At 37.6% G+C, this 26,383-nt stretch overlaps 2 protein-coding genes across 3 annotated transcripts in view; both read left to right on the top strand.

Moving 5' to 3' along the window:
- LOC139119159 (beta-galactoside alpha-2,6-sialyltransferase 1-like) overlaps positions 1-5,394 on the top strand; it is a 38,607-nt gene extending 33,213 nt beyond the window's left edge. For both annotated transcript variants that reach the window (XM_070682824.1, XM_070682823.1), the window contains exon 5: positions 1,041-5,394. In XM_070682824.1, the coding sequence (XP_070538925.1) occupies positions 1,041-1,267 (227 nt within the window). In that variant the 3' untranslated portion in view covers positions 1,268-5,394. The remainder of the gene's footprint in view (positions 1-1,040) is intronic.
- A 5,407-nt stretch (positions 5,395-10,801) lies between these two features.
- Positions 10,802-24,716, top strand: LOC139119158 (beta-galactoside alpha-2,6-sialyltransferase 1-like). Its single transcript, XM_070682821.1, has 6 exons — positions 10,802-10,966; positions 11,331-11,438; positions 14,622-15,523; positions 16,185-16,378; positions 19,924-20,101; positions 22,990-24,716. Exons 3-6 carry the CDS (start codon positions 14,674-14,676, stop codon positions 23,214-23,216), a joined length of 1,449 nt encoding a protein of 482 aa, XP_070538922.1. The 5' UTR covers positions 10,802-10,966; positions 11,331-11,438; positions 14,622-14,673; the 3' UTR covers positions 23,217-24,716.
- Positions 24,717-26,383: the final 1,667 nt, after the last annotated feature.

The following is a 26,383-nucleotide window of genomic DNA, read 5'->3' as shown; positions in this document are numbered from 1 at the left end:
AATGTACCATTGAATTAAATAAAAATTGAAAACCATTATAAAGTAACAAAAATACAGGTGACTGGATCAGTTTTAGCGTACAAAAATCAGCCTTCAAATCGTAAAATTTGCCATAAAGACGTTAAATCGTTTTTGACTGCACAGAAATTAATTTGGCCAAAAACCCCCCACCCCCAAACTTAAGCAATTAAGTTTTTTTCAAACATCGATCTTTTGACGTCGCCCCTAACTCTACCGGGAAAAATAATATGTTCGATTTTCGAAAAACTGAGAAGCAAACATTTTTCACACACCAAGAGCCTCCTAATGAGCTCCAACAAGTGGTGTATGCGAAAAGTACTGAAGAAAATTTAGAGTCCGAATATCTGTGCCAAGGCGCATTTTACCTTTACAGCCGAATTTCCACAAGTTTAGAGATCATATGCGATATTTATGTCATTGATAATTTTGCCAGCTAATAACGGTTTGTTTACGTAATATGCAAAAAACCGCGCAAATTTGACCATTGCATCTCGGGCATGTTGACCGTGGACGTGGAGTGTTAGACATGACCCCATACAGACGCAACAGACAGAATACAAAAAAAACTTGCCAAAGTCATCGGATGAAAGGAACTACTGGTGTAAAATTTCTCCAACTTTTACTCTAGTGCAGAATGTTTCTAATTCGAAAACAAATTTGGGCTCTGGCCCAAAGAACGTTGCACCCACTCGTGATGAGAAGGCCTGCGATGTTATGTTATTGGTTTTAATTATATTATGGGCATGCTTTACACTAAGTGAACTCCATCAATTATGCAAGGATTTGTGTTGTATGTTTTTAATTTGCATAGGGCCAAATTATCATCTAATTGAATTGCAACAAAAAGTTCACCATGGATGTTTTCCATACACAACAAATCATCGTCATTAATTTTAAAATGTACACCATTTCGTAAAAAACATCAACAATGATGTCTCTCTGCCTGCTTATTATATACATTAAAAATATATTACAAACTTCTTTTTTTCAATTGTAGAAACTGTTTGACATTCTTTCAGGAATAGCGGTTTTACTTGGCATTTGTGACACGGTTGACGTGTATGGCTATATCGGCGATGATCTACCAGCTTATCTATGTCACTACTACGACGACTTTACATCCTGCAAAGGCGGCCAGTGGCACCCTACTTCAAACGAAAAAGCTATCATCAAGGTGGCCAATGTCGGGTCTTCAGCGTCTGTGATGACCTTGAAAGGGTACAACCAGTTCAACTGCACAAGGTAATGGCTAGATGTCCCACCAACTCTCGCAAACCATCCTGTCACGGGCTGGGAGAAGCCGCTGTGTATTTCAGTGCTTGGAATATATGGTGCCGTGCTCTCCGACCGGCGCACGTCAAGGAGTGGGGGTTGGCCTTGAACTTCGAAGACTGACAAAATGTTACCTTTCATGAGACGATGTCATGTGCACAAGTGTACTACACTCGACGGGGCTCATAAATTGAAACATTGGTCTCACTAAGGCTGTAGCGAAGGATCTCCCGTTCCTCTGATAAAACAGTACTGTGACTTGTACATCAATGCTTGCCCTCGCCATTTTGAAATTCGAGAAACGAATTTCCGAACAATTAATGCCTGTCACGCGGAATCATCACCACGTGATCGCACCGTCCGTCTTTTTAATATTACCTTGCATTTTATAAGTGTAATTTGCATATTGAAAAATTGTGACAATGTATCACATCGTACTTTTTGTAAGGAATGTCTGGTGTAATTTTAAAGAGACCTTGAATCACTGACTTGCTGATAAAATGCGCCCTCGTCGCGTACTCAGTACTGTTTATGTGCTATACTGAAGGGCATGCGCACTGAATACTCTGACCTTCACCACGTGCAATATTCTGTTTATTCTTTCCCAATAGGTGTAGTGTCGCCGTTTTTGAAAATCCAGTGCAATTTTATTAGGTCTGTAAGTTTTTAATTCAAAAGTAAGCTGCATTCACAAGTAATGGGAAGGGTAGCTGGAGGAATGGAGTGGGGCTTTAAAGTTCTCGATGTAGATGAGGGGACTAGGTAAGGAGATCTGATATATATTTTAAGTCCCTTTTCTTTTTGGCAGACTATTTAATCAAACATGAATAAATAACAATGTAATGTCAACTAATTATTATGAAACAAATTCTAGAATTATTTCATAACCTTTCATGACTTTCAATTCAAAAAAAGCTAAATAGAATGGATGCCATTGAATTTGCATACGAAAATAAACACATAGACTTTGTAACTGGGGCAGAAGCTGCAACTGTTGGTTTTTTAATATTTCCATTCCGTGTATCAACTACAGTTTCCCGCTATCTCACAAAGTTTCCTGAAACAAACTTTATTTAATTTGTCAGCAAAGCCTGTATGTATACCGTTGCTGATGACTTAAATTAGAGTCTAGACTGAAAGTTGTTCATTAACCATACAAATGCACAGTTCAGATACATAAACATTAACTGTAATATTTCTGTTTTTTATGCGGTGTTAATTACGGTGTCTTGTTACTACCTCCTAAAGCATGCAAGAACACAAACTATACAGCTTATCAACACAGTCCACTCAGGAAGCAATTCTACAATTGTTTAAAATTGAATTTAAAGACGTATCTTTCATAATTTTGTTCCACTCTCTATAGCATGCATTGAAACTGACACCAATCACAATTTAGCTGCATATTGTTATTTTAAGAATTGAATTTTAGTCCAGGCTAGTGCAGGCTGTATATAATACCAACTGTTGACAAGCCAAATACTTGTTTTAGGGGAAATAAACAAGAAAGTGCAGACACATAAAAATATTGAAAACTGTCATCAGATATTGCAGCTATCACCCCTTTCACATGTCGTCAATGAAAGTCAACCTCTTGTACAGGCTGTGTTCGACAAGGTGAATCAAAGCACATGTAATGGTCACACAGAACACAGTCCCTCCACCACTGTGCACAGAACAAGCTGCAATGTGCCATAACCACCCTTCCAAAAACAACAGAGAAAACTACAGGATGTCTTGAAAAGAGGAATGGAAATCATTTTATTTTGAAATATGGATTGACGCGAGGGGCAGATTGTAAATGGATCATAGGCAATCAGTTTTAAAACACTGATACTTATTGTAACATTTTTATTCCGTGCATCAACGTCATTTTCCTGTACTTACTATTTTTAGAATCATGCTGGAATGCTTTAAGCTTATTAACACATCCTATGTATGGATATGCAGCAGTGTTACTGTAATATTGACATTTCAATCCATGGCTGGACGGAAATGCAACTGCAATGGAATGCAATGTAAGGAGTATAAGTGTACATAACACATATGCAGGCGGTGTCGATAAGCTGAATACTGAATACTTCAACGTGTACATGATACGATGTTAAACAAGAGACTGGAGTTGATACAAAGAGCAAAATTACTGAAAAAAAGGATAGCAAATTTTAGTTTTATATTATCAATAGTGGAGGAAGGGGACTTGAAAATGTTGATCACGTAGAGGGATTTCACTCTTTTAGGGTATTGAAAGGGATTCAATTGTGGTTCCTCAAGCCCCCTCTCCCAGTATCTATGAATGCAGCATAATTCGGTAGAATTCGTCTTTTTTTGGTAGATGAGAGACCATTCTGGCAAGGCTGTACTGTCCACTTGATGACACCTATGGGGTTATGAAGTCTGGTCCATCTTCAAACAATAAATTATCAGACCTTATTTATTTTTGTCATTCTTGTTTTCCTGGTTTAAATATTTCTTGTTGTTTTTCTGATTGTACTCAGGAGAAATCATTGTCATAACATCAACGTAGAATTTTCCTGCACTGAACAGATAGAAACAACATTTATTCTTGATCTTTGGTACCCATCATTACTGGTATGTACCAATTCTGATCAAATTTGAGCGACACTGTATCATTGCGGTATTTTTTTTACTTGATGTAAAGCGCTTTTGAATATTTTATTGTAGAAAAAGCGCTATAGAAATCTATTAAACATTAAACATTAAACGTCAGGTGCTTGTCAGCTCAGTACACATATCGTTAATCGCGATGGGTCCTCTTGACATTTTAATCGGAATCCGTCAGAAAACCAATGTGTCAATAATAGCGATATACATGAAGGGCGTTATCAACAAGCTGTTTTGACAAGCCGAATACAAGATATGACATATGGGCAGACTTGGAGAGTATGCTTGATACATTCAAAAATAAGAATTACTGTGATTATAGCTTTAAAATAAATAATTATCACATATAAATATTATTTAAGAAAGTAATATTGGCACTTTGGTGTGCGCTTGTTTTCTTCGCTGTCTTAGTCATTTGTTTCTTTGTTTGTTTATGTATTTATTTATTAGCTACTATAGACTATAGTCTATAGACGCTATTTAGATGGGTATCCGTCCAGCGTCCGTCATCAGTAAGTATGTATGTATGTATGTATGTATGTATGTATGTATGTATGTATGTATGTATGTATGCATGCATGCATGTATGTATGTATGTATGTATGTATGTATGTATGTATGTATGTATGTATGTATGTATGTATGTATGTATGTATGTATGTATGTATGTATGTATGTATGTTTGTATGTATGTATTTATGTATATGTATGTATGTATGTATGTATGTATGTATGTATGTATGTATGTATGTATGTATGTATGTATGTATATATCAGTTTGTGAGGATGTCCGTCCACTCAAATATGTAGAGAACCGCATTACTTACAGACTTAATCTTTCGTGTGTAGATGCAACAAATGATTATGATGATTATGACAAACGGTCAGCTTTTCGTTTTTCGCTATTGTTGAAAATATACAATTTAGCCCAAGAACATTTTGGTAAAAATCTTCTTATTAATCACCTGTCAGATATGGGTTAAGAAAACTGCCAAATTATTTTGAAATCTTTATTTAAACTCATCTCTCATTATTATCCATTATTCGTTGACTTAGTCATAATTATGTCAATGTTTGGCCATTTTTGATCATTACTTGTATGTTATTATGACATGTTTTTCTGACATTATAATAAACTTATCTGTTAATTCCGCTGTTTTGCCTTTATTCAGCATTAATGTATTGATTTGGAGCTTACCTCATTATTATTATGCCATTATTTGGTGATTGGTCAGTATTATGTCATTATTTGGCCATTATTTGGTCATTATTATTATGCCATGATTATGACAATGTTATGAATTGATTTGTTAATTCAGTTGTTTTGACATTATTCAACATTGATATTTTGATTTGGTACTTATATCATCATTTTATGCCATTATTTGGTGATTTGATAAGTATTATGTCATTATTTGTCCATTATTATGCCATTATTTGGTGATTCCGTCAATAAAATGTCATCTTTTGCCTTTATTAATGCGATTATTTGGTCATGCTTAAGACATTATTACGACTTTATAATTCGTATTTAATGTTACACATACTACTCACACAACTGGGAAATAATTGAAATCTTCGTCTTTTTCAGTGACGTCCAACATCGGAAATTAGTGAAGCTATTTTTAGTTTCATTCTCATCAGTTTATTTAGTGTGTGTATTGCACGTTTTATTCCAGCTTTGTCTGTTTATTACTCAACTGGGATAAAATTACCCCCCAAAATTTCAAGTTTTGAACACCAAAGATACTGGTAGGTAAAATGGACTACTGTAAAAAATTAAAAGTTCAAACTGTTTGCAAACACAATAGGACTTTTGTTCACAAGCGAAAATATAAATACCCTTTTTGTTTGCTAGATATGGGAGCAACACTAGTACTGTGCCCTTGGGGTAATTTTTTAATTAATGGAAGAATTAATTTTTTTCACTAATACCATTATTAATGGTTGTAGTTTTGCCAAAAACTGGTTCACATATATCATAATTCTGTTAATTAATATCACAGCACAGCTATTTCAGCCACGAGGCCCCTTGTTGAAACATCTTTTTTGATGGATTTTAGCTAACTGACTGATGCTATTCTAGGTGAATCAGTATGGAAGATATTGTGAGTTCAATTCCCATAAAAAGTGATTCATCCAGTAACACTGCATTTACAACCATTTTCAGTAATAGAGCGCGAAGCCACTGCAGTGAACTGCAATAAAATTGCTTACGCTAATTAGTTTCAGCTGTAGCCGTGGCCACTTTGGTGTTGAACAAGGCTACTTGATACAGACAAAAAGTCTGCTTGTACAAAGGCAAAACTAGCTCTGTCTGAGGCTCGGGTTGTAAATGAGAGTTTACGATTGGCACCCTGAGTTCAAGATTAAGATACAATGTAACATTACCATGCACTGGTCCATGTACAAATCTTTTTTTATTTCAACTTCCGCAGACAAACTGTCTGCATGGGACATACAATGTTGTCGACTTTGCCAGCTGGCTACAGCTGAAACTAATTAGTGTGAGCAGTTTTATTGCAGTTCACTGCAGTGGCTTCGCGCTCTATTACTGAAAATGGTTGTAATTTGATGACACTTGCTATACATGCTGTTCATATGGTGATGTACTGGCACAGAAAGCCATTGAGTAGTTTTAAATTATTGCTATTTTGCATATTTAATGAACAATCATCTCAGGAACAGCGTGTGTAATAGGTCTTGAATGTTTCAAGATTTTTCATCCAGCTGCTTGACTGTATAAGTGTCCATCTTGTGTGAGAGACAGATGGCAAAGACATAGGCCTAGATGGCAGTTTTCTATGGTTGCTATTGCTGAATATCTCTGTATATTGAGGGGCCTGTAAGTATGAGTCCGACTGAAACAATCTTCTGCCATAAGAATATTGTCAAAGAATCTCTGCACTCACTATATCTAGTAGTATGCCTATCGCAGCAACAGGGACACCGGTTACTTAACATTACTTGCACCTACCAGTATGTCTGGTACAACACTTGTTAGCTGTGGAAACGCAGCTATCTGTTGGCGGGGTAGCGGGGATCGCTATGCGGGTCAAAGGTCAACCCCGCCACGGATAGCTGCGGGCCAACTGCCATCGAAAGTGGGTCTATTACGACGACACAACATGTATCGGAACTTTGAACAGCAAAATAAACCAAAGTAACCGTAATTCAATAAAATGACCTACACCTGCCTGAACTCTGATTATTGCTTATTCCCTAACTCCTTTTATGAACAAAATTTCAGGCTTACGTAATTCGGCCGATTTTCCAAGGAGTACTCAAGATTTTCACTCCAGCAGCGAACTTTGACTTCTATCGATATGCTAATAGGATCTGACCGACCATCGCATCACGCTATTCACGTTCGAACGAGCGACATCCTTATTAGCATATCAACAGAAAACAAAGTTCGCTGCTGGAGTGAAAATCTTGAGTACTCCTTGGAAAATCGGCCGAATTACGTAAACGAGCCAGAAATTTTGTTCATAAAAGGAGTTAGGGAATAAGCAATAATCAGAGTTCAGGCAGGTATAGGCCATTTTATTGAATTACGGTTACTTTGGTTTATTTTGCTGTTCAAAGTTCCGATACATGTTGTGTCGTCGTAATAGACCCACTTTCGATGGCAGTTGGCCCGCAGCTATCCGTGGCGGGGTTGACCTTTGACCCGCATAGCGATCCCCGCTACCCCGCCAACAGATAGCTGCGTTTCCACAGCTAAACACTTGTAATTGCTGCTGTCGTGGAATTTCTACAACGTCAACGGCACAACGTAAAGGTGGCCTAACTCTTATAGATTCTCTCTGTGTCTTTCTCTTTATCTGTTTCTGTCCCTCTCTATCTATCTGCTTGTCTCTTCTCTCTCTCTTCTTTGAAATATCTATTCTGCACCCGTGCGTGAATATCGATATCGGCATAGCTTCAAAAAGGTTTACCACTTCAGAATGCAAAATGTGCATAAAACTCCATTTCTCTTCAACAATGAAACTGTGCCTCAAAAATTGAACTATAGAACCCTATGAAACCACCTGCGTCTTTTTAGTATTTAAACGACAAACTTGATACAATTGCTCAACGTAGCACTTTGATATTGAGTAGATTGCGACATTATCATGTATACATTTATAGTTGAAATATTCCAGTCGATCTACTGGACATTTTGGACAAGATTCACAATAATGTATAGAATAGGCTTGTCCATGCGAGATACTCTATTGACATATGTGCGCTTATTTGTGTGCAGAGCATGCGCACTGACCTCAAAATGAACAATTATGACCTGCATGTCTTTGATATGACAGGCTACCGACATGTGACCCTTCAGTAAGTGCGCAGGTGTCGGTCAGAGAACGGGGTGACATGTGACGTCAATGTAAACAGTAAATGAGTTATAGCACATAAATTAAAGTAGAAAGTGCCTTAGGGACAAATATTTGGACTCTCAAACTTTTACATTATCCTTTTAACCAACCACTTTTGCGGTACGCATTTTGAAGCTTGTGGAATAAATAAAGTTTTCGCCGGTTCACTTTTGTGAAATTCGGAAATTTATGTCCCCTCATAGAGATAACAAAGGGAGGGCGGCCATTTTGAATTTCAAAAATCGGTAAATATTCGGTGGTTTGTTGCTTCAGTACCGAAGTTTTTGATCAGTGACCCCGATTTTTATTCTTGATTTTGAAAGAGAATGGTTGAAGGAAGAAACGTTCGGCGCGAACTACCATAACTCTAGGAGCTGTGGTTCACGAGGGCGTCAAGACTTGAATTGCTGTTTTGTATCCAGTGTAATAAAAAGAGAATTGGCGCAGCTTGATGAACGTTAACACGGGTGACCACCAAAATTAACTATGCTGACTTCGCACTTTATAAAATGAAACCTAGTATACAAGCTGAATACAAATAAGCTGTCACACTGAAGGAGGCACCCAGTAAGTTGTCGAAACGTCGGTTTTTTAGCAAATTAGTTTAGAGGTTTGAGCTCTAGGTTGCCGCTGTTTTTTTTCACTACACTCACGCTTTTGTATGACAGGATATGGTTGTCTGGTCTGTAGAGTCGACATGGTTCACGTGCTCGCGCAGCTTCATTTGTGCAGTTCCCATTTTCAAGGGATAGTTTTGAAAAGGACCGAAAGGAATCGAATGTTGTCGGAATGTTGTGTCATTTATAGTGACTAAAACATTGCAGTATGTAAGATATATTCCTGATCACGTGAATTTCGACTGCGTTAACAAGCACTTCTGGAGGGGGTAGGACAATGTAGAAAACTTTCTTTGATTTTTAAGTACCCCAAATCCACTCCAAAACATTCAAGAAGCCTTTCCAACTAATAATAATTATGAAAGTGCGCTCACATGTTGTCTTTAATCCGCAGAGGTAGTGGGGAAACCTGCACGTTAATTCATTAGAGTTATAAGGCACATATCACTAATCCTCATACTAAAACAAACTGGAAAGGATGCTTTAATGGTAACAAGAGCGAAAACCAAAACAAATCCGAACCCGAAACACGTTTTCTTTGGGAGAGTTTAACAAGGGTCTCACATACGTACAATTAGTCAGAAGTCCTCTCAGATGGATGGTCCTGTGTACAAATAGATCAGTCACGCCACCAATCAGGTTTATACTTCAGTGCACTAAACTTCTACGTCTCTCACACAAACATGTTTGTCAAGTAAACATATTCCTATTATTTCCTTTTCATATCGGACCTTGCACTTGAATGCATTTAACTTAGTTGTATGAATAAATGTCTCGTCAAAAATAAAACCGAACAAAACAGTTTTCCCGACTTATATACTGTCATATGACGCTCTTTGTTTATTCCCCCTGGTTAAGAACATTCATGTGAATCTTCGGGCGTCAAATGTGGCATTGATTTGAGGTAAAAAGTTTAATGTAAAAACTTTGTACATTTTCACTGGAAATACAGTAGTTTGTTGAGAAAGTCCTTTTGCATTTTGTGCCCTCTATTTTTTGAACTGAAGCATGTGGTCGATGTCACAAATGGTTTGACAAAACAACTAGAATTAAGCCCTCTGACTACTGTAATTTTTCCTGCTCAATTTAGTGCAACATTTTACGATTTTTTACCCTGTTTGTGTAATTGTTATGATAATTTTGGACTAAAGGGCCGTAACATCTTTTGAATCTTTTACATCTACATCTTTTATAAAAGGCTTTTGGGAAAATTTGAATACAAATTGTCAGGATCTGAAAAAATAATCTGCCTTATATTTTATAAGGCAACAAAAACTTATGCACACGAATATTAATCAATCATTCCTCTAATTAAGGAAACAGGGTCAAGTCATTTAGAGGATTTTTTGTTTGCCGTCTTTAAATTGTTGACATACCTACAAGCCAGCCAGCAAATAAACAAATAGAGAAAAAAACACAACATAGATCAATCCCATAAACTTTAACATTCCAATCGGTTTATTGGTCACATAAAAACTCAAGTATTACATTTATAGTGCTGTGTTGCTTGTGGTCTTCATCGGACACGTTGAAACCAATGCCTGGAAACACAAGTTATACTTATATAATTACAACAGACATAGTTATAGTTACGTAACTGTGAGTCTGAACAAAGTTTCCATAATAAACAATCGCAATAAACATACAAATCACAATGTACAGTGTGAAAGTAATAAACCGGATGTGGTACGAAGATAGTTTGTCTCTCTGACGAAGGTTTATGCAGGTTTGGACGATGTCAAAAGATCATCACCGGATTATTTTTGAGAAGGTCAACAACGAACATACCATCAAGGTATAAAGGAAGACGGCAAACAAAAGAATTTGTTTTCAGGCGCCTTACCAGACACATTGTTTGTGTAACCTGATTGCTACACAAGGCACGCACGTGTGTCCTTCGCTGTTTCACTTCACCAGTTCGCGACGTCAAACCGTGAACTGCAACAGACCTTAAGCCGGAACCTTACACATTTTCGGCGAGCAGGTACCTCTAACTGTTGACAAATTCAAGAGGAGGGGGAACAAATATGTGATTTTAATATCAGAAGATCAGACAACACCTGGGTAAGTTGCTCTAGTAGGTTTACTTCGTCAGAAATGGCATAAAGACTTCCTTGTCTTATGCTTGTCCAAAACCTTGCAAACTAGTTGCAGGTACTTCTACTTCCGTGAACGAAGAACCGTGCAGTCGTCTGCTAAGTTCATAAACGTGAACAAAAGTCACCGAATTTCTCTTTCTTGAACGTTTTAATAATTAACGTTCACATCTTAATGGCGGTATTGCAATCCATACGTATAGACCAGGTTCAAGGATCAGTTGCCAGTCATGTGCCTTCGAAAGTGTGAAGCTCGCTATTCATAGTAAAAACGTGCAGGTCACGAATCTATGCCATGAACTCTGTCAGAGTCTACTTCTTTTGTCTTTCAGATTCCGCCATTGGTACCATTTCACAAGAGCTTGTCCCGCACGGAGTGACCCCTGTGAACATTGCTACACATGCCGAAACCAGAAACGACTTTGAAGCAGGCAAAAATAGTGAGTATGAAGATATGATGGACATGCCCTGTGGTACCTTCCCGGGGTCACTGCTTTATGATGCAGTAAGTGTGTCTGCGTGCGCGCATCGATAACCAGTAACATGACTGTACAGAATGTAACTCGTGCATTATTGAGCATTTCGTACGACAATCCACGTCTATAAACGACAAGCATCCAAAATCTATCGGGTCAAAAATCAGCTTTACACAGCCAGCGAGGAAGACAATAGCAAAACAGCAAAAGTGAAACAGCAAACGTACATTTTACATGCAACAAACTAATTGAAAGACGTTTAACTGAAAAGCCTTAGTGACTTTTACTGCATGGCATTATCGTCAGGCGAAAATGCTGTTCCATGTACTAGTATGACGCACACCCGTGTTCTTGGTAAACTGAATAAAAGTGATACCAGCTTAATTTGCCCCATTTGCGTTTTGATCAGATTTGTATCAGATGCATTCGATAATCATCAATTCTCACGACAGTATCCTCCAAAAAGCACGCAACAGGGAGCACTATTTAGGGAGTGTTCAGCTATTACCGCCGGGGTGGGCCGGTAAAATCCGGGGGGGGGGGGTTCACCTTAAATTTGAAAACTGCAAATGTATATTTCAAACAGCTCAGAGGTTGTCACTTAATTTTCATAAGTATCCGTCCCCTCAAAAAGCAGTTTCAGTGTTCGGAAATATTCTGAGAGATAACAATAATTCGCTACATGAGTTCATTTTCTGAAGTCATTAAACTGTACATCTGAACAAAAGTATAATTATCTGTCATATGAACATCTTGCCTTGGCAACTCTAAAGCTTGTCTTATTGTAAATCGAGCTCACTGAGGGCAATGAACAATTCCTATAACTTACATATAAGAGATATATCAAGTTTTGTCAGGGAAAATATTTAACAGTTACCTGTAGACTACTAGTACCATGAAAAGTGAAATTATACTTTTAGGTGAAATTCCAGTATCATAATTGTTGTCCACACCTGAACTTTCAAATACCCTATTTGAATCAGGTACATTCATATCAATTGTCAAACACCTATAAAAGCACAGAGTAAGTTAAAATATTCATAGTTTTCTCAGAGACTACAATGTATAGTGAATCAACATTGTGGTGAAATTCCAAAATCCAATTTTTTGCACACATATCAACTTTTAACCATCCTAGTCTAACTAAGTACTTCAAAATGAATTATCAAATGCCTATAAATACACAGATTTACCTAGTTTTGTATTGGAAAAGATATACATAGTTTCCTCATCGACTTCCATGTATAGTGAATCAACGTTTCGATGAAATTCTAAAATCCAATTTCTTGCACAAATATCCATTTGTAACCACCCTAGTGTATAAAAGTACAGTAATATGAATAATAATGAGTACATAAATACACAGATTTACCTATTTTTGTATTGGAAAAAATTATTCATTGTTTCCTCAAAGACTACCATGTATAGTGAATCTACATTTTGGTGACATTCCAAAATCCAATTTATTGCGCACATATCCATTTGTAACCGCCCTTAGTCTAATCAAGTACATTAATATGAATAAATGAGAGTACATAAATACATAGATTTACCCATTTTTGTACTGAAAAAAAATTATTCATAGTTTCCTCATGGACTACCATGTACAGTGAATCTACATTTCGGTGAAATTCCAAAATCCAATTTCTGGCACACACATGCACTTGCAACCAACCTAGTCTAATCAAGTACATTAAAATGAATTATCAAACGTCTATAAAACACAAATTTAGCTCTTGTTTTCTATATAGGGAAAAAAATATTAATCGTTTCCTTGTAGACTCCCATTTATAGTGGATGAATATTTTCAGTGAAATTCCAAAATCAGAATTTTTGTACGCATAATATGCACCTTTAACCATCGTATTCTAATCAAGTACAATTATGTTAATTATCCAATGTCTGTATATGTACAAGTATAGCAAGTTTTTCATTGGAAAAAAATTATTCACAATTTTATCATAGACACCATATATAGTTGATGAACATTTTTGGTGAAATTCTTAAGTCAATTTTTTTGTACACATACTAGTTGAAACAACTTTATTCATATTAAGTACATTTATCTCAGTTATCAACTGTCTATAAATGTAGAGATATTGCTAGTTTTGTATTGAACAAGTATTATATAGTTTTCTCATAGACTACCATGTTTAGTGAATCAACATAAACAACAGTTGATTATCAATTAAATCCACATATCAATTTCGCTACCCACCTCAAATTTCTGTCCAATCCCTTGAGCGATAATTTTAAAGTTATAATAAACCAAAACTAGAAATTTGAACATTAACACCTTGCAGTTTGTAAGGGGTCATTTGCAAAAATCTGAGAATCGTTTTTTGCGGAGGATTCTATCGCCCACAGGTCTTTGTGTGTGCAGCTTTACTCAAGCAATGAGAGAGAGAGAGAGAGAGAGAGAGAGAGAGAGAGAGAGAGAGAGAGAGAGAGAGAGAGAGGAGAGAGAGAGAGAGAGAGAGAGAGAGAGAGAGAGAGAGAGAGAGAGAGAGAGAGAGGGGGGGGCATGCAATTTTTGTCATCTTAAAAGCGGGTCATCAATTTTTTGGTGCAATGGCTAGGAGGGGTCACTTATTTTGACTGATGCCCTGGCCATAATAAGTGAACGCTCCCTTATGTATCATTTTCTGTCAAATTAGGTCCTATGTCTACAGAAATGAAATACGTAACCCGATATGCCATACTAACCCAAATGGGACAACGCTTAATCAAATATGTAAATACTAACCCAATATGTAGTGGCAGTCAACCCAATATGTAATACTAGCTAAATTTGTAATACACTTATCTTAATACACAGATACGTAAACTTAACGGAATATTTAAAGACACTTCTAGTAACCGAATATATAATACTAACTATACCCATTGTAAAGCACACCTAGTATATGTCATTCTTGTTTCAGAGGCGAGAGTCTAGATAGCTCGTCTACTTTGAGGTATCTAACATAGTATATAACAGCAAACAGTGATAGGGTGTACTTGTGGATTGGTAAGGTGTCTATTTTCAAGAAGGGAGTTTTATTGATCAAGACACCCGACGCCGTAAGGATTGCTCCTGATGGAATCTCTAATTCGACTCGGTGAATAGAAACTGACCTATCCTAATTTCTCTGGGTTTTTTTACAGTTCTTTCATCGGTGGTGTCGGCCTCACCTTCGTTACACAGCGTACATTCAAAATGGACATTAGGCAGCTTAAGGTCAGCCTTTTTGTGTTGTCTGGCACAACGTTTGTGACTTTCATTCTTATGTCGCAATGCCTTCGTTCACCTACGGAGCAGAATCGCTATCGACAAGCTGACTATACGTCATGGAAGAGAAAAGACCCGGATGTTGTGTTCACTTATGACCTACTTTCCAATCTATCCATTCTCGAAATGGAGAAGGCTATAAAGTCCGATGTCCTTCCACTGGAAAGTGCCTTATTTCTGCTTAGCAGAATGAACGATTCGATCTTCCAAGTGGAGGAATACATCAGAAGGAAGAGAGACCATGCTATCGCGTTGTGCTCTTCCACAAACTCGTCGTCTGGGGACATTGTGTCATTGACATGCTCTAAGTCTAATGTTGTTCCAAAAATGGTCAATAAGACGGAGCAGGCGAACAAGACTATGGTTGAATCGTATGAGAACAAACGTACTTTCGTGTCGGACGACAGTCGCATGGCGCAGCTGTCAAAGATTGAAATCACGCTACCTGACCTGAAGAGCCAGACCGTCAAAAAAACATTCTTTTTATATGACAGGCAATTTAAAAATAGCCTCATGAGAAAAGGCAACCCATTCGGGATCCGCTACAGTGGTCCTGACTCACGATTCAAAGGATCTCCAAACGTGAGCGATGTAATGTGTAGGATGAAAAATACGAATGCGGTGAAAACACTGACAAAGGAGACATCACCCTTCAAAGAAATCAACATTGCTGAACATTTCCCAGGTAAAACATTCACAGAAATGTACAAGTTTAGTCGATGTGCCGTCGTTGGGAGTTCATTTCACCTTAATCAGAGTGGACTTGGCGACGCTATAGGTAAGTTTATACAATATGTCAAGTTCAATTTAGAAACGCTTTTGTGCCTGCAACAGCGAGAGATGTTAACCATGTAATACTTGTATAGACTGAAAGATCCGTAGCTCGAGGGCGCTTTCTACGCCCCCCTCGAGCACCATCGAGCGACGGATCTTTCAGGTTGCATGCAATATTGTGGAGACAGCCCCTCTATTGATGTTGCTGGTCTTCCCAATAGTTTTTTGTTTTGTTACACGGTATAATTGTCCTTTTTATCCGGTGACCTTTCAGTTGTATGTGTGTTACATATTAGTTGGCCGTGGTAGGCGATGATATGTCTCATTAAATGCCAGTGTCATTAGAAGGTGAGCAATTGTAATGTAAGTGATTAAACGCCATGCATCTTACGCGTACGCCTTTCAGCACGAAGAAAGGTTGCTTAAAGATATTTATTGGGTTAGTTTTGCTCAAGAAAATTTTGTAACTTATCAAGAGAACTGCAGCTGGAATCAAAACTTGGCAAAATGGTCAACATCGCACTGACCTTTGACGTTTATGTTGCTCACTCCTATGTATGTGAATGTGATCATAAATTCCCGGATTGGCAACCCGTTAATTGTCATGTATACTGCAGAAACACACTTTAATGTACCTTTTTCAATCTTGATAAATCCTCTAATAGATAACCATGACGCTGTTTTGAGATTTAACGACGCCCCCACAGTTGGCTTCGAAAAGGATGTTGGCACGAAGACGACCTTCCGTGTTATGAACAGCAGGGTGTTTGAGAAGGTGTGCACTAAAGAGTTACCGTCCTGTCCTAACGCCACATTGTTGATATGGAAGACTGGTCCATACAACGGTAATTTATACAAGGTAATACTGTCATGACACAACAAACCACCACCTTACGGGTGTGTTCTCTTAGGTAAACCGTAATAATTCCTCTTGGTCACAATCTGCCCCGTCTTTCCAATCTGTTTAAACAATCAGTTTTTTTTTTTAAATTTGTATTGTTGAAAGTTTCCTGAAAGAAAGTTTGAACAATGATGTATTTAAGGTAGAATGCGCCTCGGGGACAGATATTCGGACTCTCAAACTTGTACAATACTTTTTCTGATGTACCACTTGTGAACTCTTACTTTGAAGCCCCTTGGAGTAAATAAAGTTTTCATGGTGTTTGTGGAAATCGAAAATGTATTTCTTCATTCAGAGTTAACACAGGGATTGCGCCCATTTTGAATTTCACATATTGGCAAATTTACGGTAACTTGCTACCAGTATTAAAATTTGCACGGCGGTTCCTGATTTTTATTCTTGCTTTTAAAAAGATCTGTTGACAGCTTGAGCGAAAGTTTAAGTCATTCACTTTCGAAGCGCATACTGCATGATACGGATAGGTTAGTCACAAGTCACAACAGGGACAGGCTGTATGCGATTTGTTGACGGGTTGGCAGGGCAATATTTTGTTGTATCAGGTGGACTGAGAATGGACGAGCAGGCGATGTCTTCTCACCAGCAGGCGGAGAACTTTCCTTCTTCTACTAAGGCTGCATTTACAAACACCTCTGAAGTGGGGAGCATTGACGGGGGAATTGAAAATATCAAGGGAATGTTGGGGACACTTGAAGGAATTTCGGAACTTAAAGGAGGGGACTCGAAACAAAACTGTCTCTGATTGATATGAAGTGTTAGGTTGCCAATTTATAGCTGTAACGTTTGGCTAATTTTTGGGTGGTTTTGTTTTGTTTATCCACTTCATTTTTTTTGTTCTGCTCCCTGAAGCGTGATGATAAGTCCATTTTGTGACTTATCAACTTAGCCATATGTGTACAGTCAGCATTGTTATTGCTCAAAATTGAATTCAAGTCCGGACTAGAATTCATTTTACATCAAAAACAACGATTACGGTCTTTGCACATATGAGAGTATTTGCCAAATTGTTTTTCTAGCATGCTGTGAGGAGAACAACAAGAAACTACAGTTGATGCATATAATAAAACATACATGATTGGCAAAAAGGTACAGCTAATGTCCCTTTTATACAATTATATTACTTATGTTCAGGTTTCAGATTTCCTGACAGGTGAGGGAAGTCATCCTATTTCCGAACCCTTTTTGTGATCAAAAAAAGGGACAATAGCTGTAATGTTTGCCTTCATTTATAGTTTGGCTTGTAATTGTACAGAGAGCACTATTATTGTTTATCAAGAAACTTATAACAGCCTACAAGTCAATCTTTAACAACATTTACATATAAATGCACTGATATAGCAAGTTTTGTCTTGCAAAATATTTAAAAGTTTACCATACAGTACGATGAGAAGTGAATTAATGTCTTTGGGTGAAACTCCAATAATATAGTTGCAGTCCACATTTGCACTTTCAAACATCCTATTCCAATCAAGTTCATTTGTATCAATTGCCGAACACCTATAAAGAACAGATTTACTTAATTCAGTGTTGTAAAAAATTGTCAATAGTTTTCTTATAGACTATCATGTAGAGTGGATCAACATTTTCGTTGAAATTCCAAAATCAAATTTCATTTACACATATGCACTCGTAACCATCCTATTTTAATCAAGTACATTTATATCAATTAACAAACAGCTGTAAATGCTTAGAAATTGCTACTGAGTTTTATATTGGAAAAAAATTGTTCATAGTTTTCTCATAGACTATTATGTATAATAAATCAACATTTTTGATGGTATCCAAAAATCGAATTTCTTGTACACTCATGCACTTTTTACCTCCCATTTCAAGCAAAGTACATTTGAATAAATTATCAAACATGTATGTAGCTTGTTTTTATTTAAGGGGGAAATTGTTAATAGTTTTTGGACGAAGCTCTATATCGACTACATCTTGCTTTATAATAGTTGCACAAAAGTGGTGATCCTTCCTCAAAGACATGCGTGAAAATTCAGGACCCTGCAAAAATGCTTGCGACCTACCCCAAAAAAGCACTTGCATATCCACTGTAATTTCTGTCCTGTCCCCTAGAGGTGGGTATTTCAAAATTATAGCAAGTCAAGGGAACTTTTAGCTTTTTACGATGGAACATTTGCAAAATTCAGAGAACTATTTTGGATCCCCCTCAAGAGGTGTTCGTGAATGCAGCCTGAGCAGGCATTTTAAAAACTTATCCGATGAGCGCATGGGCATTATGAATCCCGTTTAAAATTTGCCGATTGGTTGGGCGAAAACATCATAGCAAAAAGACGGCAGTGAGGAGCTTTTGTGACAGGAAGAGGAAGCGATAAATTTGAAAATTCCTATTTAAAGGGAGGCGGTGGTCAGAACTGCGCTCAAATGTCGCTAGGGACCCGTACGACCGATGTAAACACTGTATTCAAGGTACGTCGGCGATTGATAAAAGTTAAAACATGTTTGTCAAAATGCAAATCGTAAATTTAAAGCCCCAATAGCTGTGAATGTGTAATAAACCGATCTCAAAATATCCTCAGTTTTCCAAGAGTTTTCTTTCAATAAGACCCATTAAAGACTAAAAAGTGTATAACACTGTTATAAGTGTCGAAAGTGGCATGTAAAGTCAAACGTTTTAACATCATTTTAGATTTCCCGCCATTTTCAAATACTAATATCATAATGCATTTTTCTGGTATGATCACAGTGTGAATGTGCTGGAAATACTAGGTTTTTTTTGTAGTTTTCCGTGAGGGCGCCATGTTATGAGAGTGGCACCCGTTTATTATGCAGCCTATTTAAAGGTGTGGTCCAAATAAGCGAGCAGTGAGACTTCTATACAGGTCCTTCAGTTAGACCATTTACATGGTTTGAAAATAAAATCATACAAATAATGCATAAAATTCACAGCTATTTGGCCTTTAAAGATTGCAGTTATGTTGACATAATGTATCTATATATGCATGAAACACTGTTTGTAAAGAAGCAAGTTGCACATGCGTAGTTCCGACGACCACCTCCCTTTAAGTGTTAAGAGAAATGGTGTATGTATAGGGAATGTTCTGTGTAGTACCGAGAGCGCAGTACTAAAGAACTTTCATCTCCCTTCTGTGTGTAAAACAGATTGGCCTTTCGATCGCCTCTGGTTTTAATTTCTCACGATCGGCTAGTTGATTGCCCCCCCCCCCCCCCGGTTACGATTGCAACTTGAGGAGATGGAGAGCCATATTGAACAGCATGTCGGATGCCAATAACAAGGGACTGGTCCAGCGTTTAAGTCATAGATCCTGAAGTTCCAGGATGGTTAATGTCATCTATAATCTTACCGACAAGATAAGAAAAGTCTACTATAATACACGCCGCATGTAGCTTACTTTCGAAAACGTATAGTTATCTTACGATTCTTACGTAATAAGAAACTGTCATTTCTCAGATCCTACAGTTTCGAATTATTAGTCTTAAGCATGACCATCTGTAATTTTTTACAGTGGTACATACAAGCAAAAAGTCGTACTTTATTCTCAAAATACATCGCGTGGAGGACGGCTTTCCCGAGTCAAGATATCTTCCTCATACATCCTAAATCATTATGGTTGGAGTGGGACACTTTAGCATTTTTCAGCACCTCTCAGGTCAAAGCTGTTACCCCTTCATCAGGTTTCACGGGTAAGTCGACATAATCAGACTGAGACGTGATTGTCTTGTATTTATGTAAACAGTTAATCTTGAGAATTAATAGCTCCCCAGGGGAGTCGTCATTATTTACGGCCAGGGGGTCGGAAGAATGTGGGGGGGGGGGTCACTCAAAATATTGAAAACTTCAAGGAGGAGGTTACTCAAAATGTAGAGAGGAAGAGGGGGTACTCAGTTTTTTTTGGGTGAAATAAATTGAAACACCTCTCAGATTGCGCCATTGCACACATCAATTTCTCAAAATTTTCGATGCTAGAGGGGGGTACTCCCCCTCTGGTGCTCTTCCCCTTGGGTTGTTCTAACAGTTGTATTAGTAAGGGACAAATTGAAAACACCTCCCAGATTGCACCAGACTGCACCATTGCACAAATCAATTTCTCAAATTTTTCACAGGATCTAGGACAAAACTGTACTGTCGTGAATTCATCCTTATCACAGAAACATATATTAATTGATTTCAGTCCAATAACCATTTTGACAACTAAATGTACCGTATTCAGGCTTTTCAATAGAAGCTGGCATCTCGAGAAATGACACAAGAGGGTAACAGATTTTCCATTCCTGCATATTTTTGGTCTTCAATCTCTGGCAAACTGAGACTTTTTTCACAAAATGTATTGTTATTGTTTGGTTTTTGAATATTTTGACTCAAACACTGATCATGCAAATAATGAAATAAACGGATCAGTGTTCAATGTCATTTTCAAACAATTTTGCACAATAAATTGAAACAGCTCTGAGACTGCACCATTACACCATCAATTTCTCAAAATTTTCAATACAAGAGGGGGTATCCCCCTCTCGTGCGCTGCCCCTTGGAGTGTTTTAACAGTTTTACTTAGAAAAAAACAATTCTCAGATTGTACCAGACTGCAGCATTTCACACATCAATTTCTCAAAATTTTCCATGCAAGAGAGGGACACCCCCCTCTGAAGCTTTCCCCCTAACCATCTCGCGTGTCCCCCACTATACTTTCAAATTCTGTCCAGTCAGACATCTTAGTGAAACCCTTTCATAATACAAATTAAACAATAATATATGGTTGGATACTGGTTATAGCGCGTGAGCTTTTATATCTGTATTTTGTTGTCACTTTGTGCTGTATTTTTGTAAATTTTGGGCCGACTCGCAGCGATTTCGAAGCTGTTATCCAATTGGTTGGCAGAATCGTACCGTTATAATGAAATAGTACAATAACTCCCTAAGTTGCTGTGAATAGTGACAATCGACCAATCAGATATAACCTTGCAAACACGCTGCGAGTCAACCGTAAATTTTACAAAAATATGCATGTATTGGTATTTAATTTTTCTAAGGGGGGGTCACTCAAAAATTCATCATGGTTGGCAGGGGGTTTCTCGAAACTGTGGAGCTTCCGATGAAATTCTTCCACCCCCTAGGCGGTAAATAATGACGGTTCCCTTGAACTTTTTCCTGAGGTAAATGTTGGATGACCAGTATATTCACAAGGAAATTTTCAGTATTTTCACAACAGATCAACTTGACCAGTTACTGACCTCTGAATAACAGACTGACTGCTCTATGCAAATGATTTGTGTTATAGATTTTAAATTTTGACAGAATTACAAACTTACTAACCATGCACTGACAATGACTGCTGAGGACTCGGCAATTATCGATATGTATCAGACAATACTGCGGCTGAACGCATGAAATAAGACTGTATAACGTGAATTACTAGTATTGCATACTTTTGGATAGCCTCAACCCTATTACTTCGCTTTAGCCTCCGTGCCGAAGTGTGGTCGGAGGCACGGAGGTCAAAGCGAAGAAATAGGGTCTAGGCTAACTTTTGAATTGTTATGAAGTTGTATAAGAGAACTGTACCTTGACCGTCTGACAAGACAAACTTTGCAAGGAAATGTTGTGCTACGTTTGCAGACTTCATCATCATAATCATTTCAGCAAACAGTAAAACAAAGAAAGACACTGTTTTTTTCTAACCGAAGCTCAGTTCAGTCGAGAAGAGGAGACTGAAGTTACATCAGACGTGTACAATATCTCTCCCAGAGTATCTATCTCGGAGGAGAATCTATTGTAACGTGTCTCTATAGAAATAAATAAATAAATAAATAAATAAGTAAATAAATAAATAAGATAAATAAATACGTGTAAATAAATATGTTCCGTGTCAAGCTCATATTCTCGTTTAGCTCATAAAGTATGTTGAAACACTGTTTAGTTTGTCAACACGGTGTCTATACATGTCAAATGCATTGTTATCGTTTATATTTTGAGTTGTGACCTTGTATTGTCACGACTCACTTTCCGTGACTTGTAGTTGTCTTCAGGATGTTCACTCACTCAAAGTCATACAGCTGAGAGGTACTACGGGGAATCGTAATACTTTCAGTAACTGGAGCGCACACCGAGAAGTCAGTTGTACTCACCACTTCAGATCTTCAAGTTTATTTCAAAGGAAGAGCGGCACCAAGTCCGTACTCAGGATACAATGAATGACCAGCAAAATTCCTCTAGACTCGTCCTAGAATCGTCCCTGGAATCTTAAAATCATCGGCTTTTATACATTTCATTCTACAATTATAACACGTGTTGACTTCACGTGACATACGTTCATTTCACGTTAGGTCACTCGTGAACTTTCAACGTGAAGAAGTTATAAAATCATAAATGTCGGTATAAGGTCAAAATGTCATCATTTTAAGGCATTACAGTATGGCCTACTTGTCGCCTGTTTTAAGTTTATGCAGGATACAGTGCAGCCTATGTTGGCCTACGTCAGAATCTAGTACATTTTTTAACTTGCGCAAGGCGTAGGCTACAATCATCTTCGTTACTTTTCCTGACATTCCTAATGTTTTCTTTCACATGCACACAGGAATAGTGGTTTTACTTGGCGTTTGTGACACGGTTGACGTGTACGGCTATATCGGCGATGATATACCAAATTATCAGTGTCACTACTACGACGACATCGCATCCTGCAGAGGCGGCCAGTGGCACCCTACTTCAAACGAGAAAGCTATCATCAAGGCGGCCAACGTGCGATCTTCAGCGTCTGTGATGACCTTGAAAGGATACAACAAGTTCAACTGCACAACGTGATTGCTGCTTCCTCCAATCTCTGGAGGAAGAATAATTACAAACTTATACTGAATATTTTAGTGCGTGAAACGTCCGAGTTCACGCACCCTTCTAAGAAAGAAATAGGTGTTTATTGAGAAATAAACGAGCAAATAATTGTTGATTAATCAGTCATGTTTGTCCCCCTACTACGGTGGCCCAAAACTACGTGTTCTTCGTATGTAGTAATTTCTCCCCGACTTATGTGTCAGCATTCAATGTTAGCGTCGCATTCAATTGTTTCTCCCTGACATATGTGTTCGCATTCAATATCTGCGCCACAGTCAATTTTTTCTCTCCGACATATGTGTTCCCATTTAATTGTTTCTCTCCGAAATACGTTTGTCAGCATTCAGTGTTATAGCGTCGCATTCAATCGTTCTCTCTCACAGATGTGTCCGCATTCAAAGTCTGCGTCGCATTCAATTGTTTCTCTCTCACATATGTGTCCGCATTCAAAGTCTGCGTCGCATTCAATTGTTTCTCTCTAACATATGTGTCCGCATTCAAAGTCTGCGTCGCATTCAATTGTTTCTCTCTAACATATGTGTCCGTATTCAATGTCTGCGTCGCATTCAATTGTTTCTCTCTTACATATGTGTTCGCATTCAAAGTCTGCGTCGCATTCAATTGTTTCTCAACAATGCTGACTCTAGGTGGCGTTTTCCGCGCATGCGTTCTACCCGCTTTGTCGGCAACAAGTAAGTGTAAAAAGTCATCATCGAGTGTGTCCTTAGGCACAGGCGCTCGAACCGTGATCTGAGAAAATGGAAATTTTTGAAGGGTCATAAAATTTTGTGCAAGCCTATGGGGGAGGGTCACCTTTTTTATACATCAAAGCTGAAATTGCATGTGCACGTATTGAAGAATATGGAATACTGAAAAAAGAAAGAATACCTCCTGGCACTTTCATTTTCCGTCATTTCCATTTTCGGCGCGCCCTTCGGGCGCAAGTTTTAGGTATAATAAACAATATATTGATGATCCAAGCAGCCACATTGATTTAAGTTGTCATGATTTCTACTTATCCAACTCCTCTACCGTATTGTGCATATAAACTGTCCCCTATAATGACGCTTTCAACAACGGTTTGGGAGATCACTTATTTGATATCATTCTCCCATTGACAATACATTGGGTATAGGTCAGTGTCAAATGTCCATGAAGCTGTATGTACATTTTTGTATTTTTTGAGGACATTGGCAGACTACAAACTATTCAGAAGAGTGCAAAATGTCATCAATAACAACTGGAAGCTTCAGGTCGAACAACTTTTGAATTACAATTTAGGATCAGATAACCTATGAGTTATTTGTAGTTTCCTCATAGCCTACAATGTATAGTGAATCAACATTTCGGTGAAATTCCAAAATCAAATTTCTTGCACAACCATGGACTTGAAACCACTCTAGTCTAATCATGAACATTAATACTAATAATTAGGTGTACATAAATGCACAGATTTACCTAGTTTTGTATTGGAAAAAAAATATTCATAGTTTCATCATAGGCTGCCATGCATAGTGAATCGACATTTCAGTGAAATTCCAAAATCAACTTCTTGCAAAACCATAGACTTGAAACCACTCTAGTCTAATAATGAAAATTAATACCAATTATTAGGTTTACATAAATGCACAGATTTACTTAATATTGTATTGGAAAAAAATATTCATAGTTTCATAATAGGCTGCCATGCATAGTGAATCAACATTTCAGTGAAATTCTTTTATCAAATTGCTTGCGCAACCATTGACTTGAAACCACTCTAGTCTAGTCATGAACATTAATACTAATAATTAGGTGTACATAAATGCACAGATTTACCTAGTTTTGTATTGGGAAAAAATATTCATAGTTTCATTCTAGGCTGCCATGCATAGTGAATCGACACTTCAGTGAAATTCAAAAATCAAATTTCTTGCACAACCATTGACTTGAAACCACTCTAGTCTAATCATGAACATTAATACTAATAATCGACTGTACATAAATGCACAGATTTTCCTATTTTTGTATTGGATAAATATTATTCATAGGGTTTCGTCATAGACAACAATTCATAATGGATCAACATTTTATGCGAAATTCCAAAAACAAATTTCTTATACAAAGATGCACGTGTTACCACCCCCTTCTAATCAAGTACAATTAGATCAATTATTCAGGGCCCATATATGCACAAATAGTGCATATTTTTAATTGTGAAAATTTTTTTTTACAGTTTTGTCATAGACTCTCATATATAGTTGATCAACATTTTGAACGAAATTCCAAAATCAAATATCTTGTTCACATGAACACTTGTAAACAACCCATGCAAATCAAGTATATTTATATCAGTTATTAAACATCTATAGATGAACAGATATTGCCAGTTTTATATTGGAAAATACAAGTTCATAGTTTTCTTATAGTCGACTACCATATGTATAGTGAATCAACATTATCGATGAAATCTAAAAATTATATTTTTGTACATTCATGCACTTTTTACCTGCCACTTCAAGCAAAGTTCATTTACATAAATTATCACACACATATGATTTGATATTTTTTGGACAAAGCGTTATATCGGCCACATTTTGCCTTCGTTTTGGGAGGGGACTTCAACAGTATAGCAAGTCAGAAGGAGGTCTTGAACACATTGCGGGTTTGTTGGGGGGTATTGAGTAACAGGGGAGGGTCACTTACTTTTTTGCATGGTTAAATGAGGGTCACTAATTTTTGTGCATGAACTTTTAAAGGGTCACTATTTATGATGCCGTGGTGTTTCGAAAAACACCGGCCAACCCCCTGTAATTTATGTCCAGTCCCTTAGCTGTAACAGTGCTGCAGCATTCGAGGTGCATGCCAGTCACAGCAGCTATGCTGCATTACCGCGGTTACTTTTCAGGTACATTGCTGTCCTGCAGGGCTGTTACACACATGCTGCATGACAGCTGCATACCAGCTTATAGCTTCAGTGGTGTACATTGCCTTCAATATCCAGCTGGGAAGTTAGCAAGGTGACTTTTTTGGCTCTTTGTGATCGACAGAAACAACAAAGCTCATAAACTCATATGCTGTTTGAAATCCGATGTATACGTTATTCGAAGGTTCTGAAAACAGGGCATTTCGGGTGATCGAAAGCCGTTTATATTGCCTGG

Source organism: Ptychodera flava, chromosome 19 (assembly GCF_041260155.1).
Source record: "Ptychodera flava strain L36383 chromosome 19, AS_Pfla_20210202, whole genome shotgun sequence".
Classification (NCBI taxonomy): Eukaryota; Metazoa; Hemichordata; class Enteropneusta; family Ptychoderidae; genus Ptychodera; species Ptychodera flava.
Note: the sequence above shows the minus strand (reverse complement) of the source record. Positions and strands in the feature narration are given on the sequence as shown.